The sequence below is a fragment of the Ptychodera flava genome, chromosome 1 (genome assembly GCF_041260155.1).
Source record: "Ptychodera flava strain L36383 chromosome 1, AS_Pfla_20210202, whole genome shotgun sequence".
Taxonomy (NCBI): domain Eukaryota; kingdom Metazoa; phylum Hemichordata; class Enteropneusta; family Ptychoderidae; genus Ptychodera; species Ptychodera flava.
The window spans coordinates 9,589,180-9,607,366 of record NC_091928.1 but is presented as its reverse complement, the minus strand read 5'-3'; the positions used below and the strand labels follow the sequence as shown (position 1 = coordinate 9,607,366).

General features: G+C 35.8%; 1 protein-coding gene and 1 long non-coding RNA gene across 2 annotated transcripts; both read left to right on the top strand.

The window, feature by feature from the left end:
- Nucleotides 1-10,311: 10,311 nt before the first annotated feature.
- On the top strand, nt 10,312-11,206 carry LOC139129640 (uncharacterized). Its single transcript, XR_011551634.1, has 2 exons — nt 10,312-10,436; nt 10,982-11,206. It is a non-coding gene; the product is annotated as an uncharacterized lncRNA (long non-coding RNA).
- Nucleotides 11,207-11,602: 396 nt separating this feature from the next.
- On the top strand, nt 11,603-17,801 carry LOC139129630 (uncharacterized). The gene is made up of 4 exons (XM_070695295.1): nt 11,603-14,796; nt 15,185-15,384; nt 15,805-16,021; nt 16,499-17,801. Exons 1-3 carry the CDS (start codon nt 14,729-14,731, stop codon nt 16,011-16,013), a joined length of 477 nt encoding a protein of 158 aa, XP_070551396.1. The 5' UTR covers nt 11,603-14,728; the 3' UTR covers nt 16,014-16,021; nt 16,499-17,801.
- The last annotated feature ends 386 nt before the right edge of the window (nt 17,802-18,187 follow it).

The following is an 18,187-nucleotide window of genomic DNA, read 5'->3' as shown; positions in this document are numbered from 1 at the left end:
TAGTTGTCGTTTTGCTCTAAAAATAATCGGCGTTCCATCGAGAGTCGGCCATATTGGACAGACCTTGATATAAGGCAGAAATGAAACGAATAAAGCAAGGGACATAACAACGAGGCATAAGCTCAGGTAACTTTGATAATGTACCAACGGCAATGTACTACCAGCCCTGACAGTTTATGTAAAGGATGATCGATGTACCTCACACCCGATCCAAGTAAACAGAAAAAATCGTAGCTTTGTACAAGCGCATATCAGGCAGGTAGCGTTAACAGCACATGTACAATTTCGTCAGCAGACCAACATTTCGCTTGTGTGCTTATTTCCAGATGTATATAAAAACGACAATAAATGTATTTCGCAATCTATACTGAGGTAGACAATATCAGATGCATTGACCTGGCACACCTGTTCTGTTCAATAGCCGGTAGCATTACCTATTTCAAACACACCTCGCTGCTTCAAAATGTGCTCGCTACATCTTCACTTTATTCATTGTGTTAAAAAGTGGTGTCGTGTCAAGAACGCATCGTGAGATACATACTACCCTACGGGACTGTTCAAATGCAAAGTTACTGGAAACTGTCTTATGTTTGTCAAGATGCTTGTTTCAAGAGAAGGGGATTTCTTCAAAATCTGCCGACTACACTCAATAGCTTCGCTGTACGGTATTGATGAAGGGCGCCTTCTTATAGCTACGGGGAGTTGACGCGATTATGTGGAATATGGACTTTCATACAGTCCTGAAGGATTGGTGCGACAGAGACTCATCTCAAAATGAATATTTTTTCACAGGTATTTTTATGAGGTCTTTCTTGAGGCGTCCGTTATGGCGCTTTCCACGTTACAGGCACAGACACTGTAAGTGTTGGTGACAAAATCATATTAAATTTTGTTCACTGAAAGGTTTACGTATTATATCTGTTGTCGGGTAAGGGCTGTAAATTTTGTTGTAACAGGCAGCAGATTGACTTTGATCTTTTTCTAAGTAGACTACCTGGAAAAAAATAGCGGCTGGATAGTTTTCTCTTCGGGACTTTGCCGACGGGGAGGGCAAAGTGGTATACTAGTATTCACATCTGAACGGCTTCTTATTACATTTTTTGCTCACGTGTTCACACACGTGGGCATATGTCGCAGCGATGTCTGTCTGTCTGTCTGTCTGTGTGTCTGTCTGTCTGTCTGTCTGTCTGTTGGTCCATTTTCTCAAAAACGGCTGAACGTATTTCAGTCAAATTTGGTAGACATCTTCAGAATTCAAATGGCTAGAACTGAAAAGGTTTTGGTGGGCGTGGCTTGCATATTAATGAAGTTATCACAGTTTTAATTTTTCTGATACATGGTAGTCTATGGGAAGCCGGTATCTGTGGTTTGAGGGCGCTATCCCCACGTTACACTCTGGCTAGACGATGCTGAAATTAGACTCGGTTTCGGATTCGGTTTCGGATTCGGTTTTGGATTCTAGAGACTGAAAGAAATTTTATATTTTCAGCCAATTGTTACACTGTGGAATACTGGATTTTCCTTACTTTCCCTGGACCCTTTTTTCAGCTAAAATAATATCTAATCACACTAAACAAAGTGAAAATAAGTATATAGGGATAACTTAGCAATACAAATTTTTTGACAAAATGTCATGTGATCTCGATGACCTTTGACCTTAAATATGAGTATATGTCCATAACTCAGTAACCACAAGTGCTACACCCTTCATATTTGGTATGATGGGAGACCTTATGACATCACATCCTGTACCTTATTAATTATGTGCATATCTAATTATGAGCCAGCAAATAGAGCTAGAGGTCTGATTTTTGGTATATAGGTATAACTTAGCAATACAATTTTTTTGACAAAATGTCATGTGACCCCAATGACCTTTGACCTCAAATATACATATATGGCCATAACTAAGTAACCCCAATGCTACACACCCTTCATATTTGGTATGATAGGAGACCTTATGACACCATATCCTGTACCTCATTAATTATGCGCATATCTAATTCTGAGCGAGCCAATAGAGCTAGAGGTCTGATTTTTGGTATATAGGGATAATTTAGCAATACAATTTTTTTGACAAAATGTCACGTGACCTCGGTGACCTTTGACCTCAAATATACATATTTGTCCATAACTCAGTAACCACAAGTGCTACAGCCTTCATGTATGGTATGATGAAACACCTTATGACGCCACATATTGTACCTCATTAATTATGCGCATATCTAATTTTGAGCGAGCCAATAGAGCTAGAGGTCTGATTTTTGGTATATAGGGATAACTTAGCAATACAATTTTTTTGACAAAATGTCACGTGACCTCGGTGACCTTTGACCTCAAATATACATATTTGTCCATAACTCAGTAACCACAAGTGCTACAGCCTTCATGTATGATATGATGGGACAGCTTATGACGCCACATATTGTACCTCATTAATTATGCGCATATCTCATTCTGAGCGAGCCAATAGAGCTAGAGGTCTGATTTTTGGTATATAGGGATAACTTAGCAATACAATTTTTTTGACAAAATGTCACGTGACCTCGGTGACCTTTGACCTCAAATATACATATTTGTCCATAACTCAGTAACCACAAGTGCTACAGCCTTCATGTATGGTATGATGAAACACCTTATGACGCCACATATTGTACCTCATTAATTATGCGCATATCTAATTTTGAGCGAGCCAATAGAGCTAGAGGTCTGATTTTTCGTATATAGGGATAACTTAGCAATACAATTTTTTTGACAAAATGTCACGTGACCTCGGTGACCTTTGACCTCAAATACATATTTTTCCATAACTCGGTAACCACAAGTGCTACACCCTTCATGTTTGGTATGATGGGACACGTTATGACGCCACATACTGTACCTCAATAATTATGCGCATATCTCATTCTGAGCGAGCCAATAGAGCTGGATGTCTGATTTTTGGTATATAGGGATAACTATAGGAGAGAAATTTTTTGACCAAATGTCATGTGACCCCCGATGACCTTTTACCTAAAATATATGTTTATGTCAATAATAAGTAACCACAAGTGCTATGTCCTTTGTATTAGTAGGATGGGAGACCTTATGACAGCACACGCTTTACCTCATTAATTATGTACACATCTAATTCTGGGCAAGCGAATAGAGCTAGAGATCTGATTTTTTGGCATATAGGGATTAATTAGCAATATAATTTTTTTTGAAAATGTCATGTGACCTTGATGACCTTTGACCTTGATTATACATATATATGCATATTTCAGTAACCACAAGTTCTATACCCTCCAATTTTGATAGGATATTAGACCTTAAGATGTCACATCTTGTACCTCATTTATAATGCGCATATGTATTTCTTGGCTGGCCAATACTGTTAGAGGTCTGATCTTTTTTCCCGATTTAGAACCGTAACTTAGACATGCCTCATGTGTTTCAAATTGGGAACAACGACATAGACCTATGTGTCCATAGATCTCAACATATACACTCAAATGATACTTCTTAATGACCACATTTTCCGCCCAATCAAGACTAGTACTCCTATTACAAGTGGGGACTATGTCATTGTAAATGACTTGTTGAGTTAATGGTTGTATGACAGTATTCGATATATCTATTTCTGTATTTTTTCCATTTTATATTCTGATTAATTACATTAAACATATTTCACTGTCTCCAGTACATTTCATTTAAGTATTTTCACTTCATGCACTTTATCCTTTCACACATGTTCAAATATCTGACCAGAGAACAAACACTAAATAGTCCAGGATGGGAGCTACAGTGTCATTGACGCTATTTTTACTTCAGCCAATTCCTAATTTGCATATTAAATGAATTTTCATACTTAGGGATATTCATCTGAATTGACTTGATCAAAATTGATGTAACTTGCTATGTACATTTCAGACACCGTAATACAATATTATTGAAAGTCATTAATCATTTTCTCTTCAGCAAATTCCTAATTTGCATGTTTAATGAACTTTCCTAATTAGAGATATATATCTGAATTGACTTGACCAAAGTTGACAAAACTTGCTACATATATTGCAGATACCATGATACAACATTATTGACAATCATTAAGCATTTTTACTTAAGTCAATTCCTAATTTGCATATTTAATGAACTTTGCTTATTAGGGATATATACTGGGATTTACTTGATCAAAGTTGGCAAAACATGACAACATTGATGATTATACCTGGTTAAAACAATATCGAAAGTCATTTCACATTTTCATGTCAGCTAATTTACAATTTGCATATCTAATGAGCTTTCACAGCTCGGCATATATGGCTTGAAGGACTTGGCCAACGGTAATTACACTTGCTATATAAATGACAGCAGTCAAAGAACTTTAATATTTTTATTTCAGCTAATTACATATTTGTATACTTCATGACCTTTGAGAATTAATCAGCGGTGATTATTGTTCATTATGTTGATCATAATACTTTCAATGAAGCATGTGGCAAAGATTCAAAATTACACATAACTGTATGAAACACGTGAGCATTTTCAGTTCATATTCTGGTCTCGAAATCGGTTGGTAGATCGGTACTACTTCGCGTCGAGATCATGATGTAGACATATATGTTGCATAGCCTTAATACAAAGCTTCCTATCGCGCCATTTTTCTAACGTCCTTTAGGTTAACCTAATTACGTCTCGTGGAAAGACTTCAAATTGAAAGTCCTTGACTTCAAAAGTGTGCGTTTATTCCAAGTTTCTTTTAATTTCGTGACATGTCCTCGACTCTGACATAGTAATCAGAATCCTCTTGTAAAAAGGCAAGGTGTATGCTCAGAAACTGCGTGTTTACGCAGACTATAGTCTGTGAATAACAACCTACTTTAATGTTCCGGAACACGCCATATGGCAAGCTTGTTTTTATCTCCGGTACCATAATGTACGATTTGTGTCATGTTATTCCCACAGCCATTTAAGGGTGATCGAGTCACTTGCTACGATATCATAGCTGCAAACAATCGCACGTCCACTGTACGGGGCCGTGCTCACTGCAAAAATTACACCGAGGTTTTGGTGGAAAGCTGTGTTCATACAACTTATTGTCAGGGCTTTTAGCATGAAATAGACGTTGTTAGTGATGATTGAATGATCATTATATTATCTTCGAGTTGTAAGTTTCAAATGTTTGAAGGTCGATATATTTACAAAGTATTTAAAAATCCCAACAATAACAATAACAATAAGTTATGTGAAAACAAACAAATTTGTTGGATTGGAAATCTTAAATTCTACAAAGTATGGATAAGGCGTGATCATTACATTTAATTTTGCACCCGCTTTAACTGTTGTTTTGAAAGGCCTGAGAAGAGACAATTTAAATACTTATTCACATTTTCAGTAGAAAATAGATAAAACTTTCATTTATTATTTAATATGGCTCACATGTAAATAAAACAAGTGCAGCATTTCAAGAACGGAACAAAAAGTAAATATATCGGGTTGGGCAAAGCTTACGGGAGATTCATAATTTCTGTCATTCTAATGGATAAAGTGGGTGTATTTCAAATCCTTCTAGCTGCCAAATTATCTGGTGAGATACTGATGTTTTTGGCATAATCTCATTCTCATATATAATTCTTACTGTTAGAGAAAAATATCGAAAATTTTTGGTAAAAAATTTGTGACTCGATCACCCTTAAACAATAGACCCAAGTTTTCCCTACAGTCTAGGTTTAAACTGTGAGCATGGAATACAAGGTGACCATGGAATACAAGGTGGGTTTCGACACAGAGTTTTGTACGTTTTGAATCAGGATACCGGTTACTGTATTGTGTCTATGTTCTTAAACGCAGGTTCAAGTTTTTGCTTGATCTTCAGCTGCTAGTAAAGACAGCGAATCCGTTGACTGGTACTGTATTCTTCTGTCTCCCTAACATTCTCGCTATAAAATTCAAATTACTCCTTGTAGATAATCTGCTTCAGAGAGAAAATATAGAGTTACAGACACAACAGAAGTACTATTGCCCCTGTGTTATCCTAGAAATGTTGATCTTTAATACATGTAATAGTCCGCACAGTCAAGCCGGTAGACTGCGAACCATTTTGCCATCAACTTGCTGCCAGTGCTTGGCCGTTGTTTGGTCTTATAGCTTTATGGAGTGATAATGTCAGTGCGTCAAAAGTACAGTCAGGGTTTATCAGTGACATAATCTGATATCTGAAAAAGTGCTAGCATTGTCAGGATATTTTTTAGATCCACTGTAATGTCAGTATGCCCGAATAAAGTAATCGGAATGGAAACGTGCTATTTAAGCTACATTTCTCAATCTCTGTTCTCCATCGACCCTTTATCTGCATTGGACGGTGAAGTACGTTATGTAGGTTAAAGGTATACAGTCACCTGTGATCTAAATATGCCCATATATGGTCAAAGGGGTGTTCCTTGGTATTCAAAATGCCCATGTGAGGGCACTGTTTTTAAACAGCGGCCACCCGCTTAAAATCTGTGATTGGTTAGATTTTCTCTTTCCATGGTAACTGTGGCAAAATTGGAACAGGTGACAGTATACCTTTAAGTGCACTAATTTTCATTAGCCCTGATCACTGTGCCAAGTTTAGGAAGAGCAGAGTATATGCAGCGGTTTTCCAGACCTAGGCTGGCAACGAATTGACGGAAGAAGAAGGAAGTCAGTCAGTGAAACCAATGGGGGCCCAGCCGATAGGCTTGGGCCCCTTAATGTCTTTGATTCAAAGAACACTGACTGCAATGCCATAAAATGAATGATGACAACCTAGATATTGTTTGAGAAGTACTGTTCATTCTCATGAAATCTAACGTAAAAGTGCAAAAAAAAACCCAAAAAACGACGAGGAGTATGCAATAACGAAAAAACCCAGACAAACAGCAATGGACCCACTCTCTGACAAATTTATCATGATAGCGGAAGGCTAACTGGAAAACACGTATTGACCGAAACTTCTTGAACACACCGGAACAAAATGACTTGAATTCGAAAGAATCATGTTCAGTTTCAAAACACGCTTTAAACACAATAACCAGGGGAGAAATTACGGATGACTACAATCAAACGTCTTCCTTTGTTTTTTACAGGTCACATATTAATGGCTGGCATGATCAAAAGCTTTAGGGTTAACGATGTCACAGCACTATAACATTTATCGAATATAAACAGCTGCCTAGTTATCCCATATTCTACTAAAAACTAAATTGGTGAGTATTGCTGAAATTGTCACTAATTTGGTTTTCTAAAATTCCATCAATATTTTGTCTCTAACACACTTGCTTTCATCAATTATTGAAACAATTTTACTGAATTTTACTGTGAGGTTTGTACGGTCATAAATTTAATTTGGTTCAGAATACCGTGAATGTCGGTAAAATAACGTGTAACGACGTTATTAATATAAATCAACTTTCCCTTTTGGGTAAAAAGTGTTCCCTTATTTATGAGAAATGCTAGCCTTTCAAGCGTATAATTTCCTTAATGCGTGACTCTTTGAGTGATATAGGTTTGGTTGTCACACCGAGGTTGTCAATATGTTCAATAAATGTATACCGTGTAGAAATTTCCTGCGTCACTCTGTAGTCACTGCAGGGACAGAACTTGAATTACGAGCCTCTATTTAAAACACAAGAAGAACTTTTATTCTTTTCAAACAAGTCTGTCAAGGAACAGGGAGACTTTTGATTTGATTTGATCTGTCAGCTAGACTGAAAATTTCATTTGTGTTTGTAGGGTTGGGGTTGGCGGAGACAACTCACGACAGACACACTGTAGGGTGAATCTTTGATTGACTTGAAAATCAGTGACTAATTTGAAACACAGCAAAAGTAAACTATTTTTAGTCGAATCTCGAAGTTAATATTTGTTATTTTCATAATACTTGTATTTTCACGGTAATAGAGGTACATCCATTCTGTCACCCGATATTTCAAAATGTTGTGATTTTTATGAACAGATAAACATGATGCAAATAGTCATGTGAAGCCAATCAAGGTCACGTGGTCGGTCTATTTGAATGACAATAATGCTCTTTGTGGGGATGTGCAAGTCACTGCGTGAAGGGACTCTCATATTAGTGCAAGAATTCCTAATTATAATATTTCTAAAACCAAGATACACAATTCATCGGTATTTTGCAACTGTTAAATTATAAATTACATGCATTGGTGGCTGTATTTAATGCACTTCTTTCGTTTTTACTGAAGTCAACATTCATCTCTCACACTCGTCTAAGGTGGTTGAGGCTACCCACAATGCAAAGTTGTTGTGATGACGTTTCGTGTTCATTATTTCTGTGCTACAGTACGCGTTACGACGTTGAAGAGGACAGGCCGGAAGGTAAGATTTGTCTTGATTACTTGTTTATCTTTCTACAGCTTTGCGCGCAGTAAAAGTACGCTGTCAGCGAAAGTTACACGAGTGCTATGTTGTTACACGAGAGCTATATGTAGATTGCGGCGCGTTATCTCAGTAGTATACGTCTGTTTAGACGTATGACTTCGAGGAATTCGCAAATCGTCCCGTATCGACTGGCGTCCCGTCGCGCGCCGATTTTCTCCAGCTATGGCGATTTCTTCTTAAAGATAGTTATCGTCATATAGTTTGCATTAAGCTACAAAAGGCTACAAGTATAATGAAAAAGTATAATGAAATTTATAATGCGATTTGTCTTGATTACTTTTTTGTTTATCTTTCCATGAATGACGAAAAGACTCTATAACACAGGAAATCTCGTTAGGAACACAGGAAATCTCGTTAGGTATATATAAGTGTATTCTTTTTTCAATTAGCTAGCTAGTTGAAAAATAGCTTGTTCATAGTTTTTTATTTACAGATTTACGGTAACAGATGTATTTGCGCGCAGTAAAACAAAACTACCGAATCATGTCGATTGCTGTAAACAGAGCGTCTACATTAGCTTTAGAGCTTGGCTGGCGAGAAATGAACCACCGATACTAAGGCCTTGCATTTATATTTAGACACGTGACAGAGGCGGAGTCAATCTTTTTTTTTTTTCGCTTCCAGATCCAGTTTTTGAAATTTCCCATGTATAGTCATTCTGAACATCAGAGATCCAGTTTTGGAAATTTCCTATGAGTCATTCTAAACATCAGACCAAAGTGCAAAGTACTAAAGGTAAGTAAACATTACAGCTTTGAAAGTAGGGCAGCTTCTTTTCGATAAGCTTTGAAAGTAGGGCAGCACGTAGTAGGGTTCGAACACTGAACTTCTGCTTTTCCTCAGAAGTGTTATGCACTCTAACCGTGTACGCCACACTTATATATATATATATATATAATATAATATATATATAATATATATATATATATATATATATATATATATATATATATATATATATATATATAATATATATAGGTTATTACGAAAATACCGCAAAGGATGCACGAGGACATTGGCGCAGCGTATCGCCCGACGCGAAGCGGAGGGCGATGCGCGGCGCCAATGTCCGAGTGCATCCTTTGCGGTATTTTCGTAATAACCTTATTATTATACATCTTACACTCCTGATCGGGGCATCAAAATGTCGGAGTAGTGACCGTTTTCGTGCAATGTCAGCAATTTTTCTTCCAATTTTATCGCGCCAGTGTGGAACGCTACCTCGGACGCGCTTCTGCAAGTTTTGGAGTGTGTGCACTACACACGTACATACAGAGCGCGCGCGCGAGACTTGTTCTGGCACTCGTCCAAGGGTCCCTTGGAACCGTTCTACAGTGAGCGCGCAGATACAGCCGCAGGGAATGGGGCGCCTTGAAACCGTGCCGTACGGAACGGGCGCGAGTTCCGTACGGCTTTTTTAGCGCACGCTAAATTCTATTGTTCTCGATGGTAGATGTATAATAATATATATATATATATATATATATATATATATATATATATATATATATATATATATATATATATATATATATATATGCAATATTGTATTGTATATATAATACATATATATATATATATATATATAATATATATATATATATATATATATATATATCTTTTTCTATATTTGTAATATAGCTGATCTATTTTTGTTCAATAAAGACGACAAACGAAAAATATCTTTACGTCATTTCTGGTCATTTTTCTTGATTCTGTTTTGTCTTTCTAACCAGAAGGTTGTCAAAATTACGGAAGTCGTGGCTTATGGCGTTACCGTAAACGACATTTAACAATTCTGAGAAACAATTTCGTCAAGTTCATTTAGTATCTTCTTTTGTTCTCTCATTGCAGGCCTCTCTCCATCGACGCTGAATCGTGATTGTTCAGAAATTGTATCCCTCTGCGCTGGTTTAACAGCTTAATGACGTCAATTTTTGACGTAACTCGCTGTTCACTTGTCCGGAAGAGATAAACTATGAATGTTGAAAACACTCTTGGTTCGACCATAACACAGGAAATCTCGTTCGGTACACAAGTTGTATTTTTTTTCAATTAGTTACCAGCCAAAATAGCTTGCTTTAGTTTTTTTCCGGAACGATATGGCGAAAACTTGCAATTAAATAAAAAAAAACAACGTGTGAGACAGTTAATTTGCAGCGATTGATACTTGCGTAAAGTAGTCATACCAAAAACCTTACTGTTTTAATAGTTACATAAGTTGAATCAATCATTTAAACACGGAGTTACCATTTTTTGGTTTGGCAGATTCGTCAATAGGCACTGAAGTATTATCAGTTTGAAGACGCGTTTTGGAAAATAGCCAGTCATTATAAACATCAGCAGATTTTTTTAGAATCATTATATTTGATAATTTCACAGATAGGTGAAGATTGAATTTTCGCTGTGTTCAGTATTGAGGTCTTACGTCTTCAAGGTACTCCTAGGTGGTTTAGCATTTTAGAAACCGTATACAATATTTAAATGGTATTCCGGTAATTACCGTAACTCAATAGTTCAGGAGTGGTGCATTGCCCGTAATATGAATATCTCTGTATTTGTTGGCATCTGAAAGGTATATGTCACGAGACAATACAGCGCAAGTTATACACTTTCTGTACAACACGACATTGAAGAACACGAACGCGTCGAGATAACAAGCGCAACAAAGCACAACGTCACCGTAGAGGGAGCTCTCAAAGATCCCAGAGCAGTTTTGTACTTATCAAACCTGTTTGCTGTTGTACTGTTTTATTGCTGAACTAGTGGTGAATAAATTGCTATGCATTAAACTGCCTAATAGAGTTCCTTATCATATTTGCAATGATTTGTACGACCGTACAATGACGAAATCGAATGAAGCATTGATATGATGTACAAAGTACACAGTTTGTACAACGAAGTTTAGACTCCAATTGGTACGTTATCCCCACTGGAGGTATCTGTACTTTGGCAATTGTCTTTGTTCTTTTTGAGTCACTAAACCAGTTAAAACACATATTGTATGTTGTTGCCCTGTACTGTCTTTTCGGTCTGTAGATGAGAAACAGTCGAAATAATTGTAAGAACACTGTTACATCAGTTAATGGGGCCCTGCACCCAACACAGCGTATCGGCTTTAAATCACTTTTTGACAAATATTCATTAAATTTCAATTAATCCAATTCAAGATTGAAATATTTCAGAAAATAGTATCAGGTTTTTACTTAAATTAGTTTTTATCATTAATACAATAAATTGAGGTTTTTTACCCCAAATATACACCCCTTCAACCTTCGAGTAAACCATTGCTATTATACTAAACTTTAGATTCTCTGCTATTTTGAAATATATAGTGTGAGGGGGTTTTCATGTCATCTTAGATGATAACTATTCCTTTAAAAAAACTGTTGGCAACGTGCAGCTCCATCAAATTGTTGAATGTTGTCGTATTTGCATACAAATATTTTTGTTGCACGCAACTGTAACTACCTGACCATGCGGTTCTTAGAGGTAGCAAGTTCTACCTTCGACATTTGCACTATAGTAATGTGGAACAGATATATATAACCATTGCTTTTTTAAGAAATGACAAATTTCGAACAGTAAAAACTGTCATTAGCTATTAACTTGAAATGTCACAGTCAAATTATTACGAATGCTGTAAGCTTAACACTGATCATTGACTAGAATTCTGTCATCCAATGCCTTTTATGCACACAGTAAATGTCTGAGGAGAAGCCAACATACCAACTTCCTCAATGATAATTCTAATCATTCAAAGTCACAACCTGTAATATTCTTTTGAATCACTTTAATTTTTGTGTGATATAACACATCTTACTTTAGTACCTTCACTTTGTGGCTGAGTCATTTGTTGTGTATAGTCTGCCACAATGTGTATTTGTACAATTCAAGTTAAGAGTGACGTGAAAGGAACAACGTCATAACCATTTTGTTGCGATGGTCAATTAACATTAACTTAATTTATTTTTGTTAAGTAGTATTAGAATAATGCACTTATTGAGATCATTAAGACACAGGGACAATTGTTATTTTCTTAGGTCGGTGTTTAAATTTAGTTCTGCCTTCGATAACGGTGTATTGTGAAGTGCTTGAAACACCAGATCGGCAACTGGCGACTATCGGTAGCGCCCTCAACGCCCTATTTGTCTTTGTTTGCATGTAGAATTACCGACGTTACTTGTATCTGTTAGCTAGATAAAAGGATATTTAAAATCATCTCTATTCAAAGATGCTCTGTTGCTACTGTGGTTTTACGGTGTTCTCTCGCCATGAATCTAGATTAGAATAATCCTGATCATGTCGCATAGGTATAAACGAATGAAATTTAGGAAAATGCATTGTCTATGCCTGTGTTTTCTCGTTGATGTACATTTCATTGCAAATAGATCCCCAATTTTTCTGTACCATCACTTTCCGTCATCATACAAAGCTAATACCGTTCCGTTATGGCCATGTTTTTAACATTCCATGATTTTCTGGTCAGAACACAATTTCAAACGTTATGCAAAGTTTATGTTCTAGCATTATCAAGTATTGCTCGCCATCGCTATATTTGCCAAATAGGTCTTTATATGGAAACAACTCGGACGACTTTGCAATGGGTAAAATGGTTGATAATACGTATATCAACGTCCGTGGAACACCACGTTAGAAAGGTTTAGTAACACATAATTACATGTATGACCTTAGACTAGTTCAATAACATTATGACTGACAGGCGCGTGGTGTGTGATTCGTACTTTGGTTTTGATGCGCATTCTCGATGAATTTGCTGCATTTCTTCTCCGAAAGATGAGAAATTCGTGTAATTTTTCAAGAACAAATAATTTCTTTACTGTTCTTAGACCTCGTTCTACCCTCTAATTAAATAAGTCTATTTTCTTAGACAAAGTAACGGTTATTTATGAGGTTTAAAGTAAATCTTATCGAGGCGTCATGTAAAAAGTGGAATGAGACTTCAACATTCCGTTCGTGTCGCAAAATCATAGCAAGAACTTCTTTTACATGTTAAAACTCTACGAAATACTCTCATATCAAATCTGTTTGCTTATTTACGATGGTATATTTACAAAATTACTCGTCTAAGTTTGCATGCTTGCGAACGAAATTTGCAACTATTACCAGTAATCGTTTTCCTAGTATATCTCACCAGATATACACCTGGTCAAAATATTTCTTTGTGGTAGAGAAAATCCTATGATACATGTAGATACTTAATTATATGTGACATGAAATTAACTGCATGACACAATAGAGAAACTGACAGCCGAAGGGTATGTTGGGCGCTTTCATGTAAAATGCTTTGTATGCTAAACAACGTAACGATAAAGACAGCGTAGGAAATCATCACAGTATTGTCCATCTTTTTTTAAATTTAGATAAAGGTTTTATTTGAATGCTTATCTTCAGTTTATATGAAAGATACGTGCACTAATGAAAATTAGAACATTCCTTAATTATTAACTATAGAAATTGTTTCTTTCAGATTCGTCTACTCATATACACAAACTAGATTTCATGCTTCCCTGTTGTCTATTTATCTAGCTCACAGACTGATGTGTGCACAATCCCACAATTTCTGTTTTCCCTTTATCCCCTGCCTAATGATTTGCTCAAAAGCCACTGATATATGTTTATTTTTTCTATTTTCAGCAAATATTTGTTTGTTTTTGTATGTCTGTCTGTCTGTCTGTCTGTTTGTTTGTTCATTATTTATTCATTTGTTTTATTTATTTATTTATTTATTTATTATTTATTTATTTATTTATTTATTACTTTTTCATTTTTTGATTGACATGAGCCTGTCACGTACAAGCGTAAAATTATTGTCGCGTGCAGCATCGTGTTCGCGCAGTACTTCGCGTACTTAGCTCAGATTTTATGAATAATATCACTAGCTGTACCATCATCAAGTAAGTATAAAATCTATGATATTGACTCTAAAAATTTGAAATAAAAAAATATTATTTTTGTCTGTATGCAAAATTTATGCCAAGAGGAAACTCCAAAATTACATTGTACTTTTTAAAACATCTGCAGTACGTGATTTTCTAAATAGGTCAATATGCGATCAAATTAAAAATTATGACATGGCTATCATTAACTACTCATCATCAATTGTTTTTCGACTTTCTGATGTCTCTCTCGGATTAATTGACAATCATCTGCTCTTCTGATGTTGATTTGAAATTTTAAATTTTCTCTTAAATTATACACTATAGATCAATGACATTTTGTAAGAATCGGAAAACAAATAGCTTATTTATATTTTTTAAATTCTTCCAATTCAGTGCTGGATCTTGTATAGAACACGATAATGCCTCCTGACAGGAAAAATGCTACAAATCCTGGCAAACCGCAACGCGTGCAGCCATTCAGAAACAGGTAGTAAAGCTTGTCTTATTTTGTATGCAGAGCAGATTGAACGATTCAGTCTTATGTTGGTTTTCTGCCATCCCAAAGTCTAGGGTTTAAGAAGGTGGGCACTATATAGGCGATGTCGACTGTACCTTTCCCTCTATTATCGTTAGGGTGAGTGGAGATTATGGTGAAGCACCTTCACTTGACTGATCAAATTGTAAAGAGTGCTGTTTTCACGACTGATAAATCTATAAAAATTGGTTGTGTACACAACAAGCGATTCCCCATTTGATACGAAAATATCTACAACTGCCAGAATATTTGTCGAAAATTGCATTCAACGGTAAGAAATATGACAGATAACACATGTCAAGAGACATTTACAAAATCCCTACATCTTATATTCCTGCAGCAAAGGACAAGGGAGGACTCGGCAGCGTAAGGCCCCAGAAGACGATCTCGAGCGTATGCTATCTGACGTTCGTAGAGGATTGGATGAACCAAGCTGGAACACTCGACGGCGTCAGGACCAAGGTCATCTCAGGCGTATGTTATTTGAAGTTGGTAAAGGATTAGATGACCGAAGTTTGGGCAGCTTGAAATTTATACTGGGTAAACACAACGGCACATTCCAGTGCCTTTCAAATATTCTATTGACATAGGACAAAATTGCACTCACAGTATCATGCACTTTTGAATATTCCTTTGGATGTTTATAAATTTGACTTTTTCCAAATTGGATCAACAGTTACAGCGGAAAACGGACTTTTAACCCATACATTTATGTTTGAGAATTTGTAAATTTGCAAGATTTTTGATCGTTACCAGTCCTGGTTTCGACTGCTTCGTAAGACTTTGGTATCATAAGCAAGCATTCAGACTTGATGATACCACTTTTACTTGCAGAAAGAGACTATAAAATTTGGCAAATTTAAGGGAACTGTTACAACTTCGAGACAGGGTTTGCATGATTGCACAGCTCTAGCTACCGTGAAGTACTATGTGTACACGTATACATTCTATTTCGTTTAGGTGAACATTTACCGGAACGAAAAAGAGAAGAAATCACTACGCCCGAATCTTTATTCGATCATTTAATCCAAAGAAGATTAATCAGCTCTACAGACATGAATCTGTTACTTGAACCTCTAGAGCAAATGGGTCGGCTGGATCTCACCGAAATTATTGATCGTTTTCTGAAAATCCAGACGGCTATGAGAGATGATAACGCTGATATTTAATGGATCAGGTAGGCGATAAAAATGAATTCGTAATCATTCTAAAAACTTTCTTTGGTTATTTTTTCTTCATTTCAGCTCGTTCTGACAGCAGGTCATTTTGTCCTGATCTGATACTTGTCTTAAAAAAACTATTAAATTGCTGCAAGCTCATACAGCAAGTCCATACAGTGTTTCCCAAGGTTACAAACAGCTTTTTATTACCAGCGGCTTTACACACATGATGTTTTAAAGCTGAGTAGATAAGACTGATATTTGAGACCCAATTAAGTACCCTTGATAGACAGACTGGTTATGGTGAATTTATTTGTACGGCTCACATACTACTACGCGACTTCTTCGTAATCAAGTAAACTCATTTCTTCATAAGTTGACAATTTTTAGAAGGGAATGTACTGCTTAATCACATGGATATTGGAGTGCCATAGTATTCAAGAAAATGTGCGATAGAATAGTGACAAGGCAATTTAATGTCAACTCTTTTACAGATAATTTCTAAAGTTGGTGTCCGAGTAGTGCAGAATCAGCCTACTTACAGGACAAGAAGAATGTGAAGATTGGTGCACGTGATTTATTATGGACGAATGTATGAAACACGATTGGAACTAATTTGGGATAATTGGATGCTGAAGTGTTGTCTGTTTGATCTGCAAATGTGATCTCATCTACTTTTCCTTTTAAGATACACACTTGTTTTTATGAGTAATATCGCATTATTCAGCTATAGAGCAACATACAGGTTTTAGAAATTTGAAAAAAAAATGAATATCCAATTATCCCGAATTAGTTCCAATCGTGTTATCATGAATATAACCTCTCATAGTTCTCCTAATGTTTATTCCTTTTCAAATGTAATTTGCAGTTATAGGCAGTTCAATTCTAACAAGGTTACAAATTTGCATCTGTTTATTTGAAAGAAGTTTATACCATACCATTGTACAGAGTTTTATGCAAACACTTTGGACGTTTTCTTTTCTATTTTTTTTTTGCTTTGGTTAAGTTAAGTTTAGATTAGTTTTATTTCATTTGCTTTTGTTTTTTGCTTCGTTTTCTTTCGCCCCGTTTTGTTCAGTAAAATGAAGCTTTGTTCAGGTAACTTCAATACAACATGTACGTGTATTTTATTTATACTAGTTTAGGTTAGTTTAGTGTAGCTTTGCTTTGTTTAGCTTAGTCCAATTTAGTTTAGTGTAAGCAAATTTGAGTTTTATTTGTTTTTATTACGAATGCAAAATTAGTTTTGGTCTTTAATGATGTTGCCCCATATGAAACGGTTTGTCACCCACTTCCTTTTTTGCCATATAGCAATAAACATTTTTGAATCAATACGTATTTGCTTTGTTATACAAGATGTCAAGGGTACTACGTTTGTTTGTTAATAAAAACTAACATATTACCGAAATGGTGTGAAATAAAAAGCACTTTGATGACAGGGACAATATTAATAATCTTCACCTTATGGTATCAAGGCTTTAGTATGATATTACACATTGCTCGGCTACTGTACGGATTGGAGTTGATGCTGCGAATCAAACAGATTTCCTTGCTATCCATCAAGATGTTCACTTAATTCTAGGGAATGAATGTGGTTCAAAGTTTGTGCCTCGATCGCCGCAGATATTTTGTGTATGACACGATGTGCAGTTAACCTGACAACTTGGCCTCGATGATGTGATCACTAAATAGCATTTGCAAGTAGGGTAAAACAGACGTTTCTCTGTTGTTTATGTTCTGATGTAAATGTATTTGTTGGTGTTACTACAGAAAGTCGGCCATGGATTTTGTCGCATCGTCAAGTACTTCATATATATATATATATATATATATATATATATATATATATATATATATATATATATATATTGATTAGAGATGTATATCATATGATAACAAGACAACGTGAAGTATAACTGTGATATACGATACATGATACCTGAGAGTCAGGCAAACCGTATTGAGTCAATTCAGAAACGTTTTCTTAGATATTTACATCATAAACAGGGATGTCACAGTGACTTTTAATCTTGGTGCAATTGTGACTATAACTTGCTCTTGTAATCTTTTTAAAATTCAACCTTTGTTCTTACATAGGAAACTATTTGATTGTATGTTTGTGCGTAAATGCCTTTTATCTTCTTATGACTCTACAGATCTTATGACTTTTTAATGATCTGATT